This window comes from Coenobita brevimanus, chromosome 78 (genome assembly GCF_032717465.1).
Source record: "Coenobita brevimanus isolate Jiangsu-jjx chromosome 78, ASM3271746v2, whole genome shotgun sequence".
NCBI lineage: Eukaryota > Metazoa > Arthropoda > Malacostraca > Decapoda > Coenobitidae > Coenobita > Coenobita brevimanus.
Window position 1 is genome coordinate 30,655,391 of NC_137031.1, and position 21,980 is coordinate 30,677,370.

Sequence of the window (21,980 nt, forward strand, 5' to 3'; positions counted from 1 at the left end):
GGTGCACAGGAAACCATTTGGCTTGTCACTCAGTGTAGAGTCACCCACAGGCTGAAGGAAGTGGAAAGAATGAGGGAAAGAAAGACAGACGAGGGAGTGTAAAGTCACCTGTAGGCAGAAGGACAAGGAAAGAATGAAGGAAAGAATGACAGAAGAGAATGGAAGGAAAGAAGGATGGACAGGAAAGGGCAGACACCCAAGAGCAGCACTACATCGAGTGAGTGGATGGTGAGCGCCCTCACCTATCACAAAAAATAATAACAATAATGCAGTAAAGGCTTCATACAACACGAGACATGTTATGCAGAACCTCGTGCAAAATCAAATTCGCGCTAAAACATGACATATTTACATGTAAAATAAGCAATAGATAGATACATAGGTTCTAGGAGCCTTATATTTTTCGCTGAAAATATATTATAGATAGATTATTACAAATATGTCTGCCTTAAGATACCTAAGACAGTGTGTTTAGATATGATTTCACCGACTGGACACAGATGTGCATACTGCATTCTAACCTAACCTAACTGATTAGTTTTGCCCCCTAACCTAACCGATTAGTTTTGCCCCCTCATACTCCCCATGAAAATTTTAATCACCAAAGGTTGCCACTAAGCCTCTTGAAAGTCCTCATTACCAGTCAAGCAAAAAACTTCTGACCTAAACAACACGTGAATAATGGCTGCCCACCATCAGGCATATTTTGCCAAGAATCACTTTCAGCTCTCGTTAAAAAAAAAAAAAAAAAAAAAAAAAAAAAAAAAAGCAGTGTGAAACTATTTTTGAAAGCCATTAGTCATCAATAATAACTGACAAAAAATGCTATAAAGAAGTCGTCAGCATGGAGTGATTGCATTTTTCTCACTTCTCAGATACACATGAATGCAGTAATCGTGAATAATAAGCAAGTCAGCCATGCAGTATAATTTGTATGACAGTACTGTATAATTCACAAGAACTGAACTCACATAATTATCTTACCTAACTATGTATGTCAACACGTAGTGTCTTCACATATCATAAGATCCGAATTTTCTCGACCAAAGACCGTCAGTTCATAACAAACATCTGGCACAAGGCTTTTTTTTTTTTTTTTTTTTTCCACATTCGTTGCACTAAAGGTGAAAACAAGTACAGTATTTTACTGCTCCATCATCAATAACTTTTTTTTTCCCAACAAAGAAGACTATCCACATCGTAAACACACGCAACTCATATGTCTGATCGTTTGCATTTAAGCTCCAACACCACACACCTCTTTGTCCGACAATTTTACATTTTCATTAAGAGTAAATGCTTTTCTTGTGTTCATGGCACTTTCAGGGTGTTTAGGCATAACTAAAGTTACTTTGGAACCACATGTTCAGAGTTCTGAGAGGAAATGAGGAGCAAGGAAATAAGCACATAAACTTCCCATCACAGTGACTGTCTACACAACACAGGCAGGCTGTGGCAGGTGGTATGGGACATGGGTCACGTGGGTCGGGTCAGGTCGAGGAAGCCAATCAGTGACCGACAAAAGCATGACACAGGAGTTGTATCTGGAAATCCAATACTTGAATGCAACCACTTCCCAGTTTCTCTCGCGCAACTGAGTGGTATTACCGTGCTGTTCAGTAATTATGGGAGAAATTAAATGCCTATAGAATTGAAAGATCGTTGTTTCATTTTGTCTTAAATTGCGACTCTACTGTACCTATTTTGGACACAAGAATAATGCCCACAGTAACATACAGCAATGAAACAGTCATGACAACCAACTGGATTCCAACAAGAGATAACTACAAGTCTCCTGAGACAAGAGGCTACCAGTATATGAAGTTATTAGCCAATTATAAGATCTGTAACTGGTGGAAATGAAAATTATGCATGCTTTCACGTCCATTGTTGAAATACATGCACTGAAAACTGACACTTTCAGTCCTGTGAGATATGATAGCTACTTTTCATTTCCAGATGATTTCATCAGACTGAGGAGCAACTTTTCAAACTTTAGGGGTTAGAAATGGACTTCTTTAACCCCTTAACCGCGGGCTGTCACTTTCGTGACGCTTAGGAGCAAGGGATCATACCGCAGGGCGTCGCTTTTGTGATTCTGTGTTATTTTGAATTCAACCGGGCTTCCAAGTGGGGGCTTGTATCATCTATCAGTACTGCCAATGTCCAACACTAGTCAGCACTCCTAATCTCATCTGTACTCCCATCCATTGTTGACAATTTAGCCATTTCTCCCCGTTCTTGACTCCCCTCCCTATCCCCCCTCCAATACCCTATCCTCTCGCCTGCCTGGCCGTGCTATGCTAAGTAAATCTTCCCTGGAATTTTTCACTGATTTCATCCATTGAAATAAGCCCTATGCACTATTCTTATACCAAATAATATATACAAGAAAGAAATAAGGTAAGTGAGAGTGCCATACACCTGGAATTGGCTAATTATCACCTGACAACACCTACCATGAACTCGTTCGCTAATTTTCGCTGTTTATTTCCCCTTGAAATATGCCATATAATCTATTTTCGTAATAAATATACACATAAGGAGGGAAGGGAGAAGCCTAAGTGATATTTACATTCACCCAGAACTACCTAATTTATAATGTATTGTCTAGATTTCCTGCCAATCATTTCACTGCTATATATAGCTGTGTCAAGAGGCTAACGTTGGCAGTAATGAATTTCCCTAGGTAGGCCACCACCCCGGCCCACCCTTATCAGTTCACTCTCATCTTCCAAAGTGGAGGTACGTCTGTTCGCTCTTGCTAGCTTCAGGGACTTTTCACCCCCATGCAAAGGGCCCTGTGACCTTTACTCCCTACTAAACCTCGTGTGGAAAGAGGTAAAGGGCCGACAATTGATAAAAGAGTGACTACGATCTTTCTATTGAGTAAAACAGTGCAAGTGGAATTGTAAATAATGTGTAAACAGCAAGTGAAAGTAATGAATGTAAATATACGTGAACAGTGGAAAATAGTTTTATAAGTTACTTCAAGTCACAGTGCATAACACAGTGTAAATAAAATAGAAATGTAAATAACGTAAATAAAATAGAGAACGTAAATAGAAATGTAAATGAGTAGTATTATAAGAATACCAGTATATACCCTAGAAGTAATGAGAGTGAAAGTTTCACTCTAGCATGTCTGAATACTATTAGTTATGAGAGTGAAGGTGAAAGTGACATTCACTCTCAATGCTAGTATACAGGACGAGAAAGTGAATGCTACGTATTTTACTGAAAGAAATTGAATCCCTACAGTGACAATAAACTAATACGACTGAAGGAAACTTTTGGATAAAGACTGTAGATATATATAAGTGTTATATAGTGACAGAAATATAAAGTGTGAGGGGTTTTATGAATAATAAATGACAGAGTACCAAGAGCGAACTAGCGCAAGTGCGACGGTCAGACGCGCTCGTAATTTTCATTGCTTTCACAGTGTTTTTTTTTTTTTGGAGTATGGATCCCAAACTACTTGAAAATCATAGAGTAGTGTTTATAGTGTTAATATCTGTCTGTGGTAATCATATTACGGGTTGTCGGGAAGTGTAAAGTGGAGACTTTGTTACCCAACTTCCGAGGTCTCCACAAGTCCTACGGTAACCGACGAAGGCTCAACAAACATTCCAGGAGAAAGCTGAAGGTATGTGCCATAAGCAAATGTAATTTTAATATTCTAGGACTAATAACTAATTTTTGGCAAATATTTTTTGAGTCTGTCGGAGCCAGAATAACCCCGCGGCACATGCAAAACATTGGTAAACATGCCCGCGGTGTAGGGGTTAATCCAATCAGCAAAAACAGAGGCCTTTTTCTTCATTATATATATATACCAGTATATATATACACTATATATGTATATATATATATATATATATATATATATATTGCATATCTATCTATCTATCTATCTATATATATATATATTGCATATCTATATCTATCTATCTATCTATCTATATATATATATATATATATATATATATATATATATATTGCATATCTATCTATCTATCTATATATATATATATATATTGCATATCTATATCTATATATATATATATATATATATATACACACACACACTCAATCCTCATAAATCGCGGCAATTTGGGTCTGGACCACTGCCGTGATTTACGAATTCCATGATTCGTGAATAATAGCTCTTATGTGAAAAATTAATTTGGGTCTGGACTTCGGCCAACCTGCCCCCACAGCACCCTACCTACGCCCATCTATGCACTATCAAACACAAACATACAAATTTAGGAATATTCAGTGCATGTATTAAATAGAAATAAGCAATGTTAAGGGATCTCATCCTAATCCTATGACGAAGTTGTGTAAGTGAATGAAGTGGGGTAGTGTTGGGAAGAATTAGAACCTCTCAGCACTCGTTCTTCCCAAACTCTTTCGCCAGCTTTGAAAACTTCTCTCCCTTCTCAACACGACGAATGAGCTCCAAACGATGACTGTATGACAACGGCAGCAGCTTCTTGACGCCATACTGCTTAGAGTACTTCATCAGGGGGTCAGGAGGGGCCATGGCAGGTAGGAGGCAGGGGGAAGTTGCACAAAAAAGGCAGGTAGCTCTTGTACTCCACGGCGACAATCTGTAGTGCGCGGACTGGCGGGACAAGAACAACAACAACATGGCGGCATTAACATGCACACTTGCCACCAGGGACGTGTGGTGATTGGTTGTTGGGTCGCGATTTTCAGTTTGACTGCCGCGGTTTACGGTTCTCCTCAGATAAGGCCCACTTAGGTGCCTAGGTCCGCGATTTTCGTGACTTAACAGCGATTTAAGGTAGCCGGCAGTCTGACGGCCACTTAGCCATGATTTACGAATCCGTGATTTATGAACATGCGATTTACGAGGATTGACTGTATATATATATATATATACTGCATATATATATAGACAGATATAGATATATCTATATATATATATATATATATATATATATATATAAATATAAATATACAGAAAAATCTCAAATTTCGATGGACATATGTACCAAAAAACCGCATCTAAATTCAAAACATCGAAATTTAAACTGAACTTGTTATGGGAAAAATCAATTTGGGTCCAGGGCCTCCCAACTTCACTATGTAAAATCATGATTCTTTGCCCACACTCCCTGTAAACTTTATGAACTATAAATGTAGTTAAGTAACTGTAGTTCTGCACTGTATTGCCACACTGTACTGCAGTGTAGAATACAGCAAAATTTGTTACAGTTTGTCAGTATCCTGTCACAGTTTTTATTACGGTAGTTACAGCACACTGTAAAGTACAGTACTAACCTTAGGTTATGGAATATTATCACTTGGCTGGCTGGTGTTGGTGGTGTGTGGCAGGGGTGGACCACTTACTTGAAGTAGCCTCCTCTGTGGAGGTATCCAACCCAAATTCCTCAAAATGAAAATCATCTTTGAGTATCTGGACATCTGCAGTGTCAACATCTTCCTCCTCACCCTCTTGGATGATTATATCTTGCAACACCCTAGTAACTGGCCTGAAGGTGATGATCTTTGACTGTTTCTGCTTATGAAGCCTGTGACAGCATCGAAATTCGCGATTTTGCATTGAAAAGTGAGGTAGGTAGACCACTCCAAAATGCATCTAAATACGAATCATCTAATTCTAAACTGTTGAAATTTGAGATTTTACTGTATATATATATATATATATATATATATATATATATAGTATTTATATCATCAATACATTCATCATCCAATCCTACGTTGCCCCATGAGGAGTGTAAGGTCTCGGGGCTAGGCAAGTTGGTCCTGACATTTAAGATGAGAGTGACCAGCCTCACTCATCCCTGAGTGGTATTACGTGAGCAATAAACCCCAACCACCCCTTGGATGTACCGTATTTGCCGGTGTATAGAATGACTCTTGAATGTCATAAAATGATGCCCTAAACTGGGGGCCGTCCTAAACACTGGGTATAAAATCCTAACGTCTACATCCTGTGGTTATGGGATCCATAGGTGTGATGGGGAACATTGCCAAACACTCACCTTGACCCTTGTTTCCCTGAATACAGTACATATAATGTCAAAAACCATCTAAATTACTAACATCATCTTCAAACACAACTTGTTTTCTATATGAAGGCAAATTTTTATAAAAAATATCTCCATGGGTACAGCCATGAGGATATAAGAAAGGTGAGTAGCCTGTTGAGCTCATGCCATGAACACCAGCATGTGTCTCAGTCTAAGAGCAACTGGCTGGGTTGTTTACCACTGAGCGCAGGGTTGCCAGATCCGAAGCAGGGCTCATTACCAACGGTAATAAACAACAAATGAGGATATAAAGGAGCATTGTGGTGTGGATGTGGATGTGATAGGAAGCGTTAGGAGGAATACTATCTATATATCTATCTATTGCCAGACACCTCAATCCCGTTTGGGGTGGCCACAAACAAATCGCCTCCAAGTCGCCCTGTCCCCCGCCATTTCACTGCCCTGCTCCCAACTCACATCCCCCTCTCTCATATACCTCTCCACCCCATCCCTCCATCTCATCCTCGGCCTCCCCCTCCCTCTTCCCCCCTCCACCTCACTCACATACACTCTCTTCATCAGTTTTTCACCCTCCATCCTCTCCACATGGCCAAACCACCTCAGTGTGTTCCTCATAATGCTTCCTATCACATCCACATCAACACCACAACGCTCCTTTATATCCTCATTCGTCAGCCTCTCTCTCCATGTGACTCCACAGGCTCCTCTTAAATAACTCATTTCCACTGCTCTCACTCTTGACTTGTGTCCTTCCAACAACGTCCAAGCTTCAATTCCGTACATTAGAGCTGGTATCACAATACTGTCATGTAGTAACTTTTTCACTTCCATGCTCACTTCCCTGTTTCTTATCACTGCTTTCAAAGAACCAGCAACCTTTCTTCCCTGCTGTACCCTTTCAAGCACTTCACCCTCCAAACCTCCATCCTTAGTCATCACACTACCCAAGTACTTAAACGTACTCACATTTTCCAATTCCTCACCATCCAACCTCACTGTACATTCACTGACTTCACCTCTCTCAAAGACCATCACTTTACTCTTCCCTACATTCACCCTGTCTTACACACTCTTCCAAACTCATCCACCAAGCCTTGCAGCTCCCCTTCGTCTTCACTCAACAACACAGTATCATCTGGAAACAACAGTACAGGGAGTTTCCAAACACTATCCTCTCTCACCAGGGCCACTCCAACATCCACTACCCTACCTTGTACCTCTTTTATTACCCCATCCATGTACAGATTGAACAACCATGGAAACATGACACATCCCTGTTTCAACCCAACTTTCAAAGAGAAAAATTCACTTAGTTCACCATCCACACGCACTGCAGCCTTCGCACCATCGTACATACTCTTCACAGCATTCAACAACTTCCCATCTACTCCATATATTCTTAACACTTTCCACAATCCTTGTCTATCCACCCTGTCATATGCTTTCTCCAAATCCATGAAAGCCGCATACAACTTCTTTCCCTTCTCTAGAAACTTTTCCACTAAAGATCTAAGAATGAATATCTGATCTACACAAACTCTTCCCTTCCTAAAACCTCCCTGTTCTTCTCCAACTAATTTCTCTGTTCTTTCTCTAACTCTGTCAATAAGTATCCTACCATACACTTTTTCTATTATACTAAGAAGACAAATGCCCCTATGATTACCACACACTTCTTTTTCCCCTTTTCCTTTGTGCAAGGGAATAATTATACCTGACTTCCAATCCTCCGGGACTCTACCTTCCTCCCAGGCCAATCTGCACATCTTCCACTGAGGTGGTTTGGCCATGTGGAGAGGATGGAGGGTGAGAGACTGATGAAGAGAGTGTATGTGAGTGAGGTGGAGGAAGAGGGAGGGGGAGGCAGAGGATGAGATGGAGAGATGGGGTGGAGAGGTATATGAGAGAGGGGGGTGTGAGTTGGGAGCAGGGCAGTGAAATGGCGGGGGACAGGGCGACGTGGAGGCGATTTGTTTGTGACCACCCCGAACGGGATTGAGGTGTCTGGCAATAGATAGACAGATAAACAACAGTAATGTTGCTGTTATTTGTGGTGGATTAACTTCAGTCCAACAACCATGTGATGTCTGTCTGAATAAACCATTCAAAAACTGCATCCGTGAGCAATGGAACGAGTGGATGATCAGTGGTAAAAAGTCGTATACAAGTGGTGGGAATATGCGTGCTCCAGGTCTGGATGAGCTGTGATTTTATTATCAAGGCATGGAATGATATTTCAGTGGAAACAGTCATCAACTCTTTAAAGAAATGTGGAATATCCAGTTCAGTGAATGGCACAGAAGACACCATTTTGTGGGCAGATGTGGAAAAGGAAGCCAATGCCGAAGCTATACCTTCGAATTCAGAGTCTGATCCTTACGACGAAGAATTGCAAACTTTAACCCGGGGTAAAGTTGATGAACTGATGACGTCAGATGTGACTGATACTGATTTTGAAGGTTTTTAATCACTGACAGTTGATGTGATGACTAAAATAAAAATGTAACTTTCCTTTAGTATACTGTATAAAATTCATGGTAACATGATTTCGTTTTTAATACAGTATGAGTTTCTCCTCGAATATTAAATGTGAGGTGGCATATGCAGCCTAGATAGCCTGTAAAACCCATAGAAGAAACGGTTAAAATAAAACGTAACCAAAGGCTGTTGTGCTTAGCAACATGTTAATAGTAACACTTCACTGGTCAGTAGGAAGACTGATAAGGGACTGGGGTTACTGAGGACAGCAAGCTCCTAGTGTCTGAAGAGTTGGGGCTCGTTTTATGCAAAGACTATACCTCTAAACCCACATTTCGTATGGAAATATTGGGAGTAGTCTTATACACAGGTCGGCCTTATACACCGGCAAATGCTGTAAACCTACATAGGCTCAATCTGACTGGAGTGCCTTAATTACCCACTAATCACCAGGCGCCATAATTTGGCTATATGGTTACCACCCAGCGTAGTAAATGGTATCCAGGTGTACAGGAGACCATTTGGCTTGTCACTATGTGTATAATCATCCACAGGCAGAAGGAAAAGAGAATGAAGGAAAGACAGACAGAAGAGGAAATGTAAGGTCGCCCGTAGGCAGATGGAAGAGGAAAGAATAAAGGAAAGAAAGACAGATAAGGAAGGAAGAGAGGAAAGGGCAGGCACCAGAGAGCAGCACTACACTGAGTGAGTGGATGGTGAGCACCCCCACTAACCACTAGATTGTATACAGTGCTCGTCAGAAGTACCGAGCGCCTATGGCCGGGCGCGCAATACTTATGGCAAAAAAAGAATCACCCGTTTTTGGTAGTAAAAACTGAGCCAGAAGTTTGCAGCGCTAGCATGACGTCACGGTATCCTGGGGCCTTCCTACGTGCTGGTTGGTTCCTGCCTCAGTTCCCTACGGGCTGCCTGAGAGAGAGGAACTCCGCCGCGTCTCCCTCTCTTTTTGCGCCATTTTTTACCGAGTGTCCCGCAGTGTTTTGGCTTTCGCCACTTTGTTATGGCACCTACCCGTGAACTATCAAGTGAAATCATATCCCAGATCATTGCTCTAAAGGAGGTAGGCCACCAAACGAAGGAAATTAGTGAATTGGTTGGCGTGGCTCGATCGACAGTGCGTAGGTGGTGCGCGCATTTTCGAGTGGAAAACAGTGGTGACATTCCCACAAAGAAACCGCGGTCTGGTAGGCCTAGGAAAACTTCCCCGAGGTCTGTTAATGTTTTAAAACGTGCAGTGGAGTCTAATCCTCGTGTGAGTGCAAGGAAAATAAAGGAGACCAACCCGGAAGTGTTTGGTGAGGTTTCTGTGCGCACAGTGTCTCGAAGGGTCCATGAACTTGGTTACACAAGTCACAGGCCTGTGAGAAAGCCTCTTCTCTCTAGTAACCAGCGACTTCGTAGGCTTGCCTTTGCTAACAAATTCCTTAACTGGGGTGAGGAGCAATGGTTGTCAGTGTTGTGGTCTGATGACGCAACGTTTAGTGTAACCTGTAACAGAGGAGCACGTGTGTACCGGCGCAAAGGTAGTGACCCACTTGACCCACGGTATGTTGAAAGCACAGTTAAACATCCTGATTCACTCATGGTATGGGGTTGTTTTTCTGGTAAAGGTTTGGGGAAGCTTGTTGTGCTTCCCAAGAACTGCAGAGTGAATCAGGATGTTTATCTGGAGCTTCTGTGTGATCATTTACCTGAGTCATTCGAACTAACAGGTGCACGAGTGTTTCAGCAGGACGGTGCACCTGCTCACAAGGCCAAATCGGTCACCAATTGGTTTCGTGACTGCGAGGTATCATTCATGAAAGACTGGCCAGGAAATAGCCCAGACCTCAACCCGATTGAAAACTTCTGGTACCTCGTAAAGAAGAATCTCCAAGGGAAGGACGTGAGCTCTCTGCCTAAGCTGGAAGCCGCCATTTGTGACTCCTGGGACAAAATACCCCTCAAGCACCTCAGGAACCTCGCCCTTTCACTTCCAAGACGTCTCAGGTCCGTGAAGAAGCGTAAAGGATACCCTACGAAGCACTAAAGGTAAATAAAATGCATTATTTATATGTTTTTTCAATGCTGAAAGGTTTGTTTCGTAGGAGGGACACAAGGCACTCAATACTTCTGACGAGCACTGTATATATACAGGGAGGTCCCGAAGATACGAGCAGTTAGGTTCCATTTGGCATAGTCATATAATGAATTCTCGCATAACGAAACACGTAACTAATGGTAAAATATTGGTTGGGTTCAATGACCCCATCAAAGGTAAGTTTTCAAGCTAAAATATACAATACCAAATGTAACAATCATATCTATAATACTGAACTGTAGAGAAAGCAACCTGAAAGAGCAAATAGTATGCAAGTAACATGACTGCACATTAATTAAACACATAAAACACGCATAACACTCATCTATAGGTGGTAATGTGCTGGAGGTGGAAAACTTGTGGTCTCCAGCTGAGCAGCACAGCCAGACTCCCAAACCCATATCATCGTACCCGGCACATTAAAATTATCACTTTTTGATCAAAATTATCACTCATAAACAAAGGCATTTCTTCACATAAATCAGTAATTACTGTGGAATTAATGTATTTATATGTGGAGTGATTCATTAACGTTACTGAATTTGTTTAACTGTTAAGTACCTACCAGATTATAATACTGGTTATTGTAAGAGTTACTAAATCCTACTGTTGTACTAATCTTACAGTAGACTTGTTAATTTTGCAATCCTTGATTTATTTTTCAGATTATGAAATTATGAAAGTTATCACACTACCGCATGCATGCTATCGCATATCACAAAGTGTGCCAAAATATCGCATTGTGTGATAATTATCACACATCTGGCAACGCCACAGCTGAGCAGTACCGCTATTTCTCTCCAAAGTTGAGAGAACGCGGCGGTGATTGCATTTGCTGGGATGACTGAGTTTGAATCCATTCACCTCGTCCCAGACTGAATGTTGTAATCACTGAATTTTCGATATCGTATAATGAAAACAGTCCCTAAATTACCCAGGTCATATCATCGGTTTCTCATACATCGAGAGGTCGTATAACGGGCCCTACCTGTACATATATATATATATATATATATATATATATATATATATATATACACACATATATATATTGTTTATATATAAATACAGGCAGTCCCCATTTTACAAACGGTCAAATTACTAATTTTTTACTTTAAAATCTTGTACTTTCAGTACAGTATTCAATTAATTACATGAGATATTCAATACTTTACTATATAAAAAGCTTTGTGTTAATGATTCTGCCCAACTGTAGGCTTATGTAACTATTCTAAGCATGTTTAAAAGGCTTGGTTAGGCCTTGATCTTCGGGTGGTTAGGAGTATAAAATGAATTTTCGACTTAAGAAAAATCTGACTTACAATCAGTTTCTCAGAACATAACCTGATTACAAGTCAGGGACCACCTGTGTGTATATATATATATATATATATATATATAGATATATATATAGATATATATATATATATATATATATAGATATACATATATATATATATATATATATATATATATATATATATATATATATATATATATATGTAAAATAATGTAAAATAATAATACATCACTGGAGTGAGGAAGTTAAATGACATATGATGTACCATGCATCATGCTCCTGGGTGGGCAGGTCATGAAGAGAAATCTTGACCTCCCCAAGAAAGACATTACCAAACACGCCCGGAGAATCATGCCACAGGGATATCTGAACCTTCTGGAACCCGGCTGCTTCCTCCACCAAGCTGTAAGTATTCTCCCGGTCCTGCCCACTCCCACGCTGACCACCCTGTCCAGTAAGAAGGATAATACTCTTAGACGCTGAATGCTGTATAACAGTAAGGCCTGGGCAGTAAAGGAAGAGGATATTTGTAGGTTTAATGGTACAGAAATGACACTGATTTACCATCCTCTTCTGTCTTTCTTTCCTTCATTCTTTCCTTGTCCTTCTGCCTATGGGTGACTTTACACTCCCTCTTCTGTCTTTCTTTCCTTTTCCTTCTGCCTGTGGGTGACTCTACACTTAGTGACAAGCCAAATGGTTTCCTGTACACCAGGAAACCATTTACTACACTGGGTGGTAACCATATAGCCAAATTTTTGGCACCTGGTGGTTTAGTGGGTAATTATTGAGCTCCAGTCGGATTGAGCTGGTGAAGGTTTATATCCAAGGGATAGTTGGGGTTGATTGCTCATGTAATGCCACTCAGGGATGAGTGAGGCAGGTCACTCTCATCTTAAATGTCGAGATCATCTGCCTAGCGGGCTCCTACGCTCCTCATGGGGCAATGTAGGATTGGATGATGGATGGATGGACAATGCGTCGTTGACTGCGAGGCCTCAGGAGGCCAGGTTTAAGATAGAAGAGTTGAGGAAGGATGGGACTAGAGTGCCCTGGTGTTATGATCAAGAGGTGCAAATTGAGATGGTTTGGCTGACTGGGATTTAACACTAGTTAACAAGTCTATCTCTATATTGCCAGATGCCTTAATCCCAGAAGGGGTGGCCACAAACAAATCGCCTCCATGTCGCCCTGTCCCCCGCCATTTCACTGCCCTGCTCCCAGCTCACATCCCCCTCTCTCATATACCTCTCCATTCCATCTCATCTTTGGCCTCCCCCTCCACCTCACTCACATACACTTTCCTCGTCAGTATCTCACTCTCCATCCTTTCCACATGGTCAAACCACCTCAGTGTGTTTCTCCTAACGCTTCCTATCACATCCACGTCCACACCACAACACTCCTTCACTTCCTCATTTGTCAGCCTGTCTCTCCACGTGACTCCACATGCTCCTCTCATATAACTCATATCCACTGCTCTCACTCTTGACTTGTGTCCTTCCAACAACGTCCAAGCTTCACTTCCATAAATTAGAGTTGGTATCACAATCTTGTCATATAGTAACTTTTTCATTTCCATGCTCACTTTCCTGTTTCTTATCACTGCTTTCAAGGAACCAGCAACTTTTCTTCCCTGTTGTACCCTTTCAAGCACTTCACCCTCTAAACTTCCATCCTTACTCATCACACTACCCAAGTACTTAAACGCACTCACATTTTCCATTTCCTCTTCATCCAACCTCACTGTGCATTCACCGACTTCACTTCTATCAAAGACCATAACTTTACTCTTCCCTACATTCACATTAGGATTCCGTTTATTATCCACTCTCCCAAACTTATCCACCAAGTCTTTCAGCTACCCTCCATCTTCACTTAACAACACAGTATCATCTGCAAATAACAGTACAAGGAGTTTCCAAACATTGCCCTCTCTCTCTAGGGCCGCTCCAGTATCTAAGGCCCTACCTTGTATTTCTTTTATAACCCCATCCATATACAGATTGAACAACCATGGAGACATGACACATCCTTGTTTCAATCCAATCTTCAAGTAGAAAAATTCACTCAGTTCACTATCCACACGCAGTGCAGGCTTAGCACCCTCGTGCATACTCTTCACAGCCTTCAACAACTTCCCATCTACCCCATGTATTCTAAATACTTTCCACATGCCTTGTCTATCCACCCTGTCGCATGATTTCTCCAAATCCATGAAGGCCGTATACAACTCTTCATTTCTCTAGAAACTTTTCCACTAAAGATCTAAGAATATCTGATCTACACAACCTCTTCCCTTCCTAAAACCTCCCTGTGGTGGAGCTAGGACTTGGGACCGAGGGGTTATGAGTTCAAACCATGCTTGGTAGCTGCAATTCCCGGAGGGGTAGCACCCTCCAGTAACCTAGAAGGGCTATATTATCTAATAAGGTCTAGCTCGGGAAAACATTTTTTATAGGAGACAAGATGGAATAAGGTGGAGTGGCCCGGAACTCTAATATACGTGTGCCGAGGTCAACCCCAATTCTTCCCAATCTCCTTTCTTTCATACTTAATACTTGTAGGTGGTGGCGACTATCATCCACTCACTTGATGTAGTGCTGCCTACTTTTTCCTAAGCCTCTATCATACTTCTTCTGTGCCTGCCCTCCTCTCTTCCTATTTCTCCCATCTCTCCTATCACTTATTATTACTTTTCTTTCCTTTACAGGCTGCTTTACTTTGAGTGACAAGCCAAATGGTTTCCTGTACGCCAAGAAACCATTTAAAACGCTCGGTGGTAACCATATAACCAAACCATACGTGCTCCCTACGTGTCAACAAGTGGGTTGGTGGAGGGCTAGTGCCCCTCCCCTTAAAATAAATAACTCAAAGTCAAATGGCCACCCCTTATGGGATTATGGCATCTGGCAATAGATACATAAATAGACAGATTTTCCTAACTCTGTCAATATGAATCCTACTATATACTTTTCCTATTACACTAAAAAGACATATGCCCCATGCACTGTGCATGGGTATGAATTTCTCCTCCCCAAAAACTACCAAGTAGAAAGAGAATGGGCTAATGAAACATACCTGCAAATCTCTCTCACCTCAAATATGAAAGTCTCATCAAATCGTGGTGAGATGGTTTTCTTCTTTACCTTTGTCTTTTTTGACTCTTGCTTCTTGTTGGTATAATGAACAGTGACCACAGCATAAGGGTCACATGAACCGTTAATTATGGCCAAATCACTACACTCTTGGAGCCTGGAGGAGAGAGAGAGAAACAAAAGTACTGGTATGCCCTCAAATATATAATATACTATATCTTTGCTACAAGTCACCTTTTTATGTATCTATTTACATTTTTTTTATTAAGTTCATAATAAATTACAGAAAAAAATGATTAATCCATTTCCACTGTCACCCACAGAATTGGCTGGGAATTTTCACTTCTCCAAATTTCATCATCAGCACTGAAACAATCTGTGATACTTTGAAACACATCCCTGACATACTGTACTGTGCATGCAAAGCTCATCACATAATCAAAATAATCTTCCAAAGTGCACAGTCAACAGTTAAAATTGCAAAGACAGAGGAAGAGAATGCATATCACTCACTTGACTTCAACCATGTGCTGAGGGGAGCCATCATTCATCTGTTGCACCAGCAGCATCCTCACCTCAACATGCACCTTCCCCTGTTGATAGTAGCAAGTATAGCTGTAGCAATAGTATCATAAGCTCTAACTTGACCTAAAATTATGCTGAGTTGTAATAGTAAATGAAAACTAGAATATGATAATGGTCATGAAGAAATGTTGTGAAAAGGATGTGCAACCACAACAGTGCCCTTTTTCTGTCACTGAGTCATATTAAATAAACTACAAAATGACAAAAATCTGGGCAAAGTTAAGATGGAAGAAGTACAGTAGCAAGATAATACTGGAGGGAGCCTCACTACTTTGTTACTGAATGATAGCGAAACCCCTTCCCCATGATGATGGACGTTTCGTTTTCGTTTCGTTTCGTTTTTAAAGGCTCCAACATGCTTGCATGTGTCGGCCTTGGTCACCTAATGGCGGCTCTCCATGCTGCACGATCCATTGCAGCCTCCCTGTTCAGTCCCTTAACCCTAAGGTCACAGTTAATGACCTCGTCCCATGTCTTTCTCGGTCTACCCCTCATAACCCCACCCCCAATATTAACACTTCTCACCTTCCTCACCCAACTATCATCCCCCATCCTCTCCACATGTCCAAACCACCTCAATCTACCTCTCCTCATCACAACACCAATACACTCCAGTCCCATCCTACCTCTCAACTCTTCCATTGTAAACCCAGCCCCTCCAGGCCTTGGACGCAGGGACGCACTGCACATCCACCTAATCATTGTCATTTCTGCACGTCTGAGCCGGCGAATGTCTTCCTCCTTCACTGCCCAGGTCTCACTGCCATACAGCATTACACTCCTAACACACGCTGCATACAAAGACCCCTTAGCACGTAGGGAGAGCCCCCTCAATGTCAGGAGAGGCAAGAGCTCCCTGAACTTCTTCCAACCACTTCTCACCCTAGCCACAGAGCTAGCTCCAGCCCCACCTCCAGCACACAACATGTCTCCTAAATAACAAAACTCTTCCACACACTCAAGAGATTCACCAGCAAGTTCAATTCTTTCACGTCTGACGATCTCCACCTGCTCACCCCGGCACGCCGTACACATAAAATCAGCATTATCTCGCAGTCTACCTCTGATACCACTACATCTCTTATGCACCCATTTATCACACACACCGCACAAGATGGAATTACTTCCCACGCCCTTGTGGCAAACTGCACATGGCCACTCTCCCTCGTCTTTGACAGTACCGCCACCAACCCTAGATATCATCACCTTTCATTATACTCAGGTGACTACTATGTGATTATCTTAATGTCTGGAAGGACCTATACAGCAACTGGTTTGGGGCAGATGAAGGCTATATCTAACCCCTGAAACTTCAAGCTTCTCTCTTAAACCAAATAAAATAATCTGGAGATGGCCTTAGGAGATATAGGAGTGCGGTTAGCTACCGATTTGATAAATACGATTACAGTAACCCCTCCAAATAAACGAGGGTTACGTTCCAAACCCTCTCGCTAATTCTTGACGCCTTCCTGAAAATGTCATTTACCATTAACTGCACAGCCTATGAACCACTGATACTGTAATGCATTACCCAAAAATAAACATTTTTTGTTAAATCTGTTTCCCCGTTGTTTTTAGCTGTTCGGCTGTAAAAACTCGTTTGATTCGTCATTATGATGGCCGAAGGGACTGTCTTAAGTGTTTAACTAAACCTAACCTAACCTAGTTTAAATGTACCTAATAATTCAATCAAGCCTAACCTAACCTACAGTTGGGAAATTGGGAATCAAAATCCATCTTTGAGTATGTCAAGTAAGTTTCTTCCATTGCGCTGGAAACAAATAAACGTAGGTATGGCTTAACGACTTGACCCCTCAATGGCCATGGGTTCAGAAGTTTGCATTCACCCTTGGCTGGCCCCAGAACAATTTTTTAAGAGTTCTAAAATCAGTTTATTTTCCTTAAAGATGAGAATTGTCTGGTGTACCTAGCAATGTGTTCCTAAACCCATCTTGTAATTTGCTATAATTCACAGGAGAATTCATAAAATTACGGTGCAAGTGCCATAAGGACGAAAACATATGAGATTAAGTGACCGCCTGACTGCTTGGGATGGTAACGTAGAGTCATGTAAACATACCACTGACCTTCATTCCCTTCCCATAATTGTTCACAGTTTTTTTTTATCTTATGCTAACTCGACGTCACTGACACCAGTACTGTAAAGGGTTGTTCAACGCCGGGGGTTATTAAGGGGTTAATGGAATACATTACTGATTGCACCAATACTCTCTCTTTCACATATAAACACAAAAATGAACAAAAGAATGAGCATTAAATGTACATTTAACTTTCAGCAGAAAGACCTTACCAATTATTTGCATTCCTCCAGTTCATTTTCTGTATTTTTTCCAACTACTTTTTTAGGAAGAAATCACTAAATAGTCTATCTATCCATCTATTGCCATACGCCTCAATCCTGTTCGAGGTGGCCACAAACAAATCGCCTCCACGTCACCCTGTCCCCCGCCATTTCACTGTCCTGCTCCCAACTCACACACCCCTGTCTCATATACCTCTCCACTCCATCCCTCCATCTCATCCTCGGCCTCCTGCTTCCTCTCCCCCCCCTCCACCTCACTCACATACACTCTCTTCGTCAGTCTCTCACCCTCCATCCTCTCCACATGGCCAAACCACCTCAGTGTATTCCTCATAACGCTTCCTATCACATCCACATCCACACCACAATGCTCCTTTATATCCTCATTTGTCAGCCTCTCTCTCCATGTGACTCCACAGGCTCCTCTTAAATAACTCATTTCCACTGCTCTCACTCTTGACTAGTGCCCTTCCAACAACATCCAAGCTTCACTTCCATACGTTAGAGTTGGTATCACAATACTGTCATGTAGTAACTTTTTCACTTCCATGCTCACTTCCCTGTTTCTTATCACTGCTTTCAAGGAACCAGCAACCTTTCTTCCCTGCTGTACCCTTTCAAGCACTTCACCCTCCAAACCTCCATCCTTACTCATCACACTACCCAAGTACTTAAACGTACTCACATTTTCCAATTCCTCACCATCCAACCTCGCTGTACATTCACTGACTTCACCTCTCTCAAAGACCATCACTTTACTCTTCCTTACATTCACCTTTAGATTCTGTTTCTTACACACTCTCCCAAACTCATCCACCAGGCCTTGCAGCTCCCCTTCGTCTTCACTCAACAACACAGTATCATCTGCAAACAACAGTACAGTACAGGGAGTTTCCAAACACTACCCTCTCTCATCAGGGCCACTCCAACATCCACTACCCTACCTTGTACCTCTTTTATTACCCCATCCATGTACAGATTGAACAACCATGGAGACATGACACATCCCTGTTTCAACCCAACCTTCAAAGAGAAAAATTCACTCAGTTCACCATCCACACGCACTGCAGCCTTAGCACCATCATACATACTCTTCACAGCATTCAACAACTTCCCATCTACTCCATATATTCTTAATACTTTCCACAATCCTTGTCTATCCACCCTGTCATATGCTTTCTCCAAATCCATGTAAGCCGCATACAACTTCTTTCCCTTCTCTAGAAACTGTTCCACTAAAGATCTAAGAATGAATATCTGATCTACACAACCTCTTCCCTTCCAAAAGCCTCTCTGTTCTTCTCCAACTAATTCCTCTGTTATTTCCATAACTCTATCAATAAGTATCCTACCATACACTTTTCCTATTATACTAAGAAGACAAATACCCCTATGATTACCACACACTTCTTTTTCCCCTTTTCCTTTGTACAAGGGAATAATTATACCTAACTTCCAATCCTCTGGAACTCTTCCTTCACTAATTAGTGAAGTTGTTAATTATGAGTTTGGCAATTATGGGGTTCTACTGGATATACGAGTATGTAGTCCAAGATGACTGGCTGAAGAGTGTAATTGTAAATAAGTACAAGGGGATGGGTGATGTCCTGGAAAAAGGAAATTCTATCTCTATTTATCTATCTATTGCCAGATGCCTTAATCCTGTAAGGGGTGGCCACTGTCAAAGGGGTAAGTGAATTATGAATAAATTGCAAATATGTCATAAGTTGTCAAGGTGGGAAAAGAAATATACTGAATATATCTCCACTACTTATGGGAGAGAAAAAAAAAAAAAAAAAAAGTCACCACTGACACGAGAGCTATCAACTTATGAAATAAAGTACGAAGTTTTACTTTATTCTGGCTTACTTCGCCAATTCTCTAAAGACGAGAATTTCATAAAACTTTCTCAACAGTACACAGTGGAGACTAATCACTCATGAATGCTGAACTGCTGATACTGTTGGCCACTGAGAAAGCGTCCTTACCCCTGATAACTGATAATTAATACTAATAAAGACAGATTCTTGCTGGTGCTAACTCCTGGCTGGCACAAACAGATTTATGAATTAATATGAAAACTGGTTAACTACCAATCGTGATTAATGTAAGAAGTTTGTACAATCTGGGAGCAGCAAACTAAATTAAGCACATTATGGAGAAATGAAACACGACTCTTAAATTTAATCAAGCCCAAAGAAAAGAACTGTAAATTAATTAATTACAAACAAAATTAATTCTTACATTACAAGATAACTTAAACGATTCATCACTCACTCATGCAACCAAACAACTTGTTAATACTCTTAAGCTTAGAAAACACAGAAAGAAAATAATGGTCAGTGGCAAAAATGGAATTGTGGCTGTGAAGAGACTGGGTGGCTCTGCTACTCAGGCCGCTGTGATACGCACTGCTGACGTCCACTGCTGCCAATCACCAATTCGGTGAGGAGATGCAGGAGTCGTAGAACTGCTAGAGGCTGTAGCTGCTAAGACAAGGTCTTCGCCTCTCTGCACTGTTCCTCACATCCTCTTCCTGTGGCAGCACTACACCAACTGACTAATGTTCTCAAGCCAGCCACAATGCAATACATGATCACCGGAAGTAGGCATGGCCTAGCTTAATGGCTAGAGAGGCAAAGTGGAGGAATGATAATTACACAAAATATATCGCTCAGTGAAACATTACTGTCTATACATAGACACTCACGAAAAAAAAAAAAAAAGCTGTTCCAAATCTGAATGCACATTAAAGTGGTTAACTGATTGAGTGAAGTTCTATGGGGTTTCAATAATGTTCATCTGTTCAAATAATATTAATACAGTTCTGGCAATAAATAGATAGATAGATGAATTGCCAAAAAAACACGATCTCGTGAATTCGTGACAGCCACAAAAATAACAGCTCCATGTTGCCCTGTCCTCTGCCATTTCTCTGCCCTCCTCCGAGCTCACACACCTCTCTCTCATATACCTCTCCACTCCATCCCTCCATCTCATCCTCAGCCTCCTCGTCCTTCTCCCTTCTTCCACCTCACTCACAAACACTCTCCTCATCAGTCTCTTGCTTTCCATCCTCTCCACAAGGCCAAACCACCTCAGTGCATTCCTCCTAACACTTTCCGTCACATCCACATCCACGCAACAACGCTCCTTCACTTCCTTATTTGTCAGGCTGTCTCTCCATGCAACTCCACATGCTCCTCTCAAATAACTTATATCCACTACTCTCACTCTTGACTTGGGCCCTTCCAACAAGATCCAAGCTTCACTTCCATATGTTAGAGTTGGTATCACAATACTATCATGCAGCTTCCATGCCCACTTCCCTATTTCTAATCACTGCTTTCAAAGAACCAGGAACCTTTCTTCCTTGTTGTACCTTTTCAAGCACTCCAAACTTCCATCGTTACTCATCACACTACCCAAGTACAATACTTAAATCCACTCACATTTTCCATTTCATCATCATCCAAACTCACTGTACATTCAGTGACTTCATTTTTATCCAAGACCATAACTTTACTCTTACCTATATTCACCTCTAGATTCCATTTCTTAAACACTCTCCCAAACTCATTCACCAAGCCTTGCAGTTCCCCTTCGTCCTCACTTAACAACACTGTATCATCTGCAAACAACAGTACAGGGAATTTCCAAACGCTGCCCTCTCTTATTAGTGTCACTCCGACATCCACTGCCCTATCTTGTATCTCTTTTATAATCCCATCCACAAACAGACTGAACAACCATGAACACATGAAACATCTCTGTTTCAATCCAACATCCAGACAGAAAATGTCACTCAGTTCACTGTCCACATGCACTGCAACCTTAGCACCCTCATACATACTTTTCACATCCTTCAACAACTTCCTATTTACTCTATATATTCTTAATATTTTCTACATTTCTTGTCTATCCACTGTTAAGTGCTTTCTCCAAATCCATGAAGGCTGCATACAACTTCCTTCCCTTTTCTAGAAACTTGTCCTCTAAAGACCTAAGGATGAATATCTAATCTACACAATCTCTTCCCTTC

General features: G+C 41.4%; 1 protein-coding gene across 1 annotated transcript in view; it reads right to left on the bottom strand.

Moving 5' to 3' along the window:
* RasGAP1 (Ras GTPase activating protein 1) overlaps positions 1-21,980 on the bottom strand; it is a 121,328-nt gene that overhangs the window by 84,778 nt on the left and 14,570 nt on the right. Inside the window, exons 4-6 of the mRNA XM_080279293.1 lie at positions 15,544-15,623; positions 15,031-15,187; positions 12,198-12,379 (exon numbers count right to left, since the gene is read on the bottom strand). Coding sequence (XP_080135419.1) covers positions 12,198-12,379; positions 15,031-15,187; positions 15,544-15,623 — 419 coding nt within the window. The remainder of the gene's footprint in view (positions 1-12,197; positions 12,380-15,030; positions 15,188-15,543; positions 15,624-21,980) is intronic.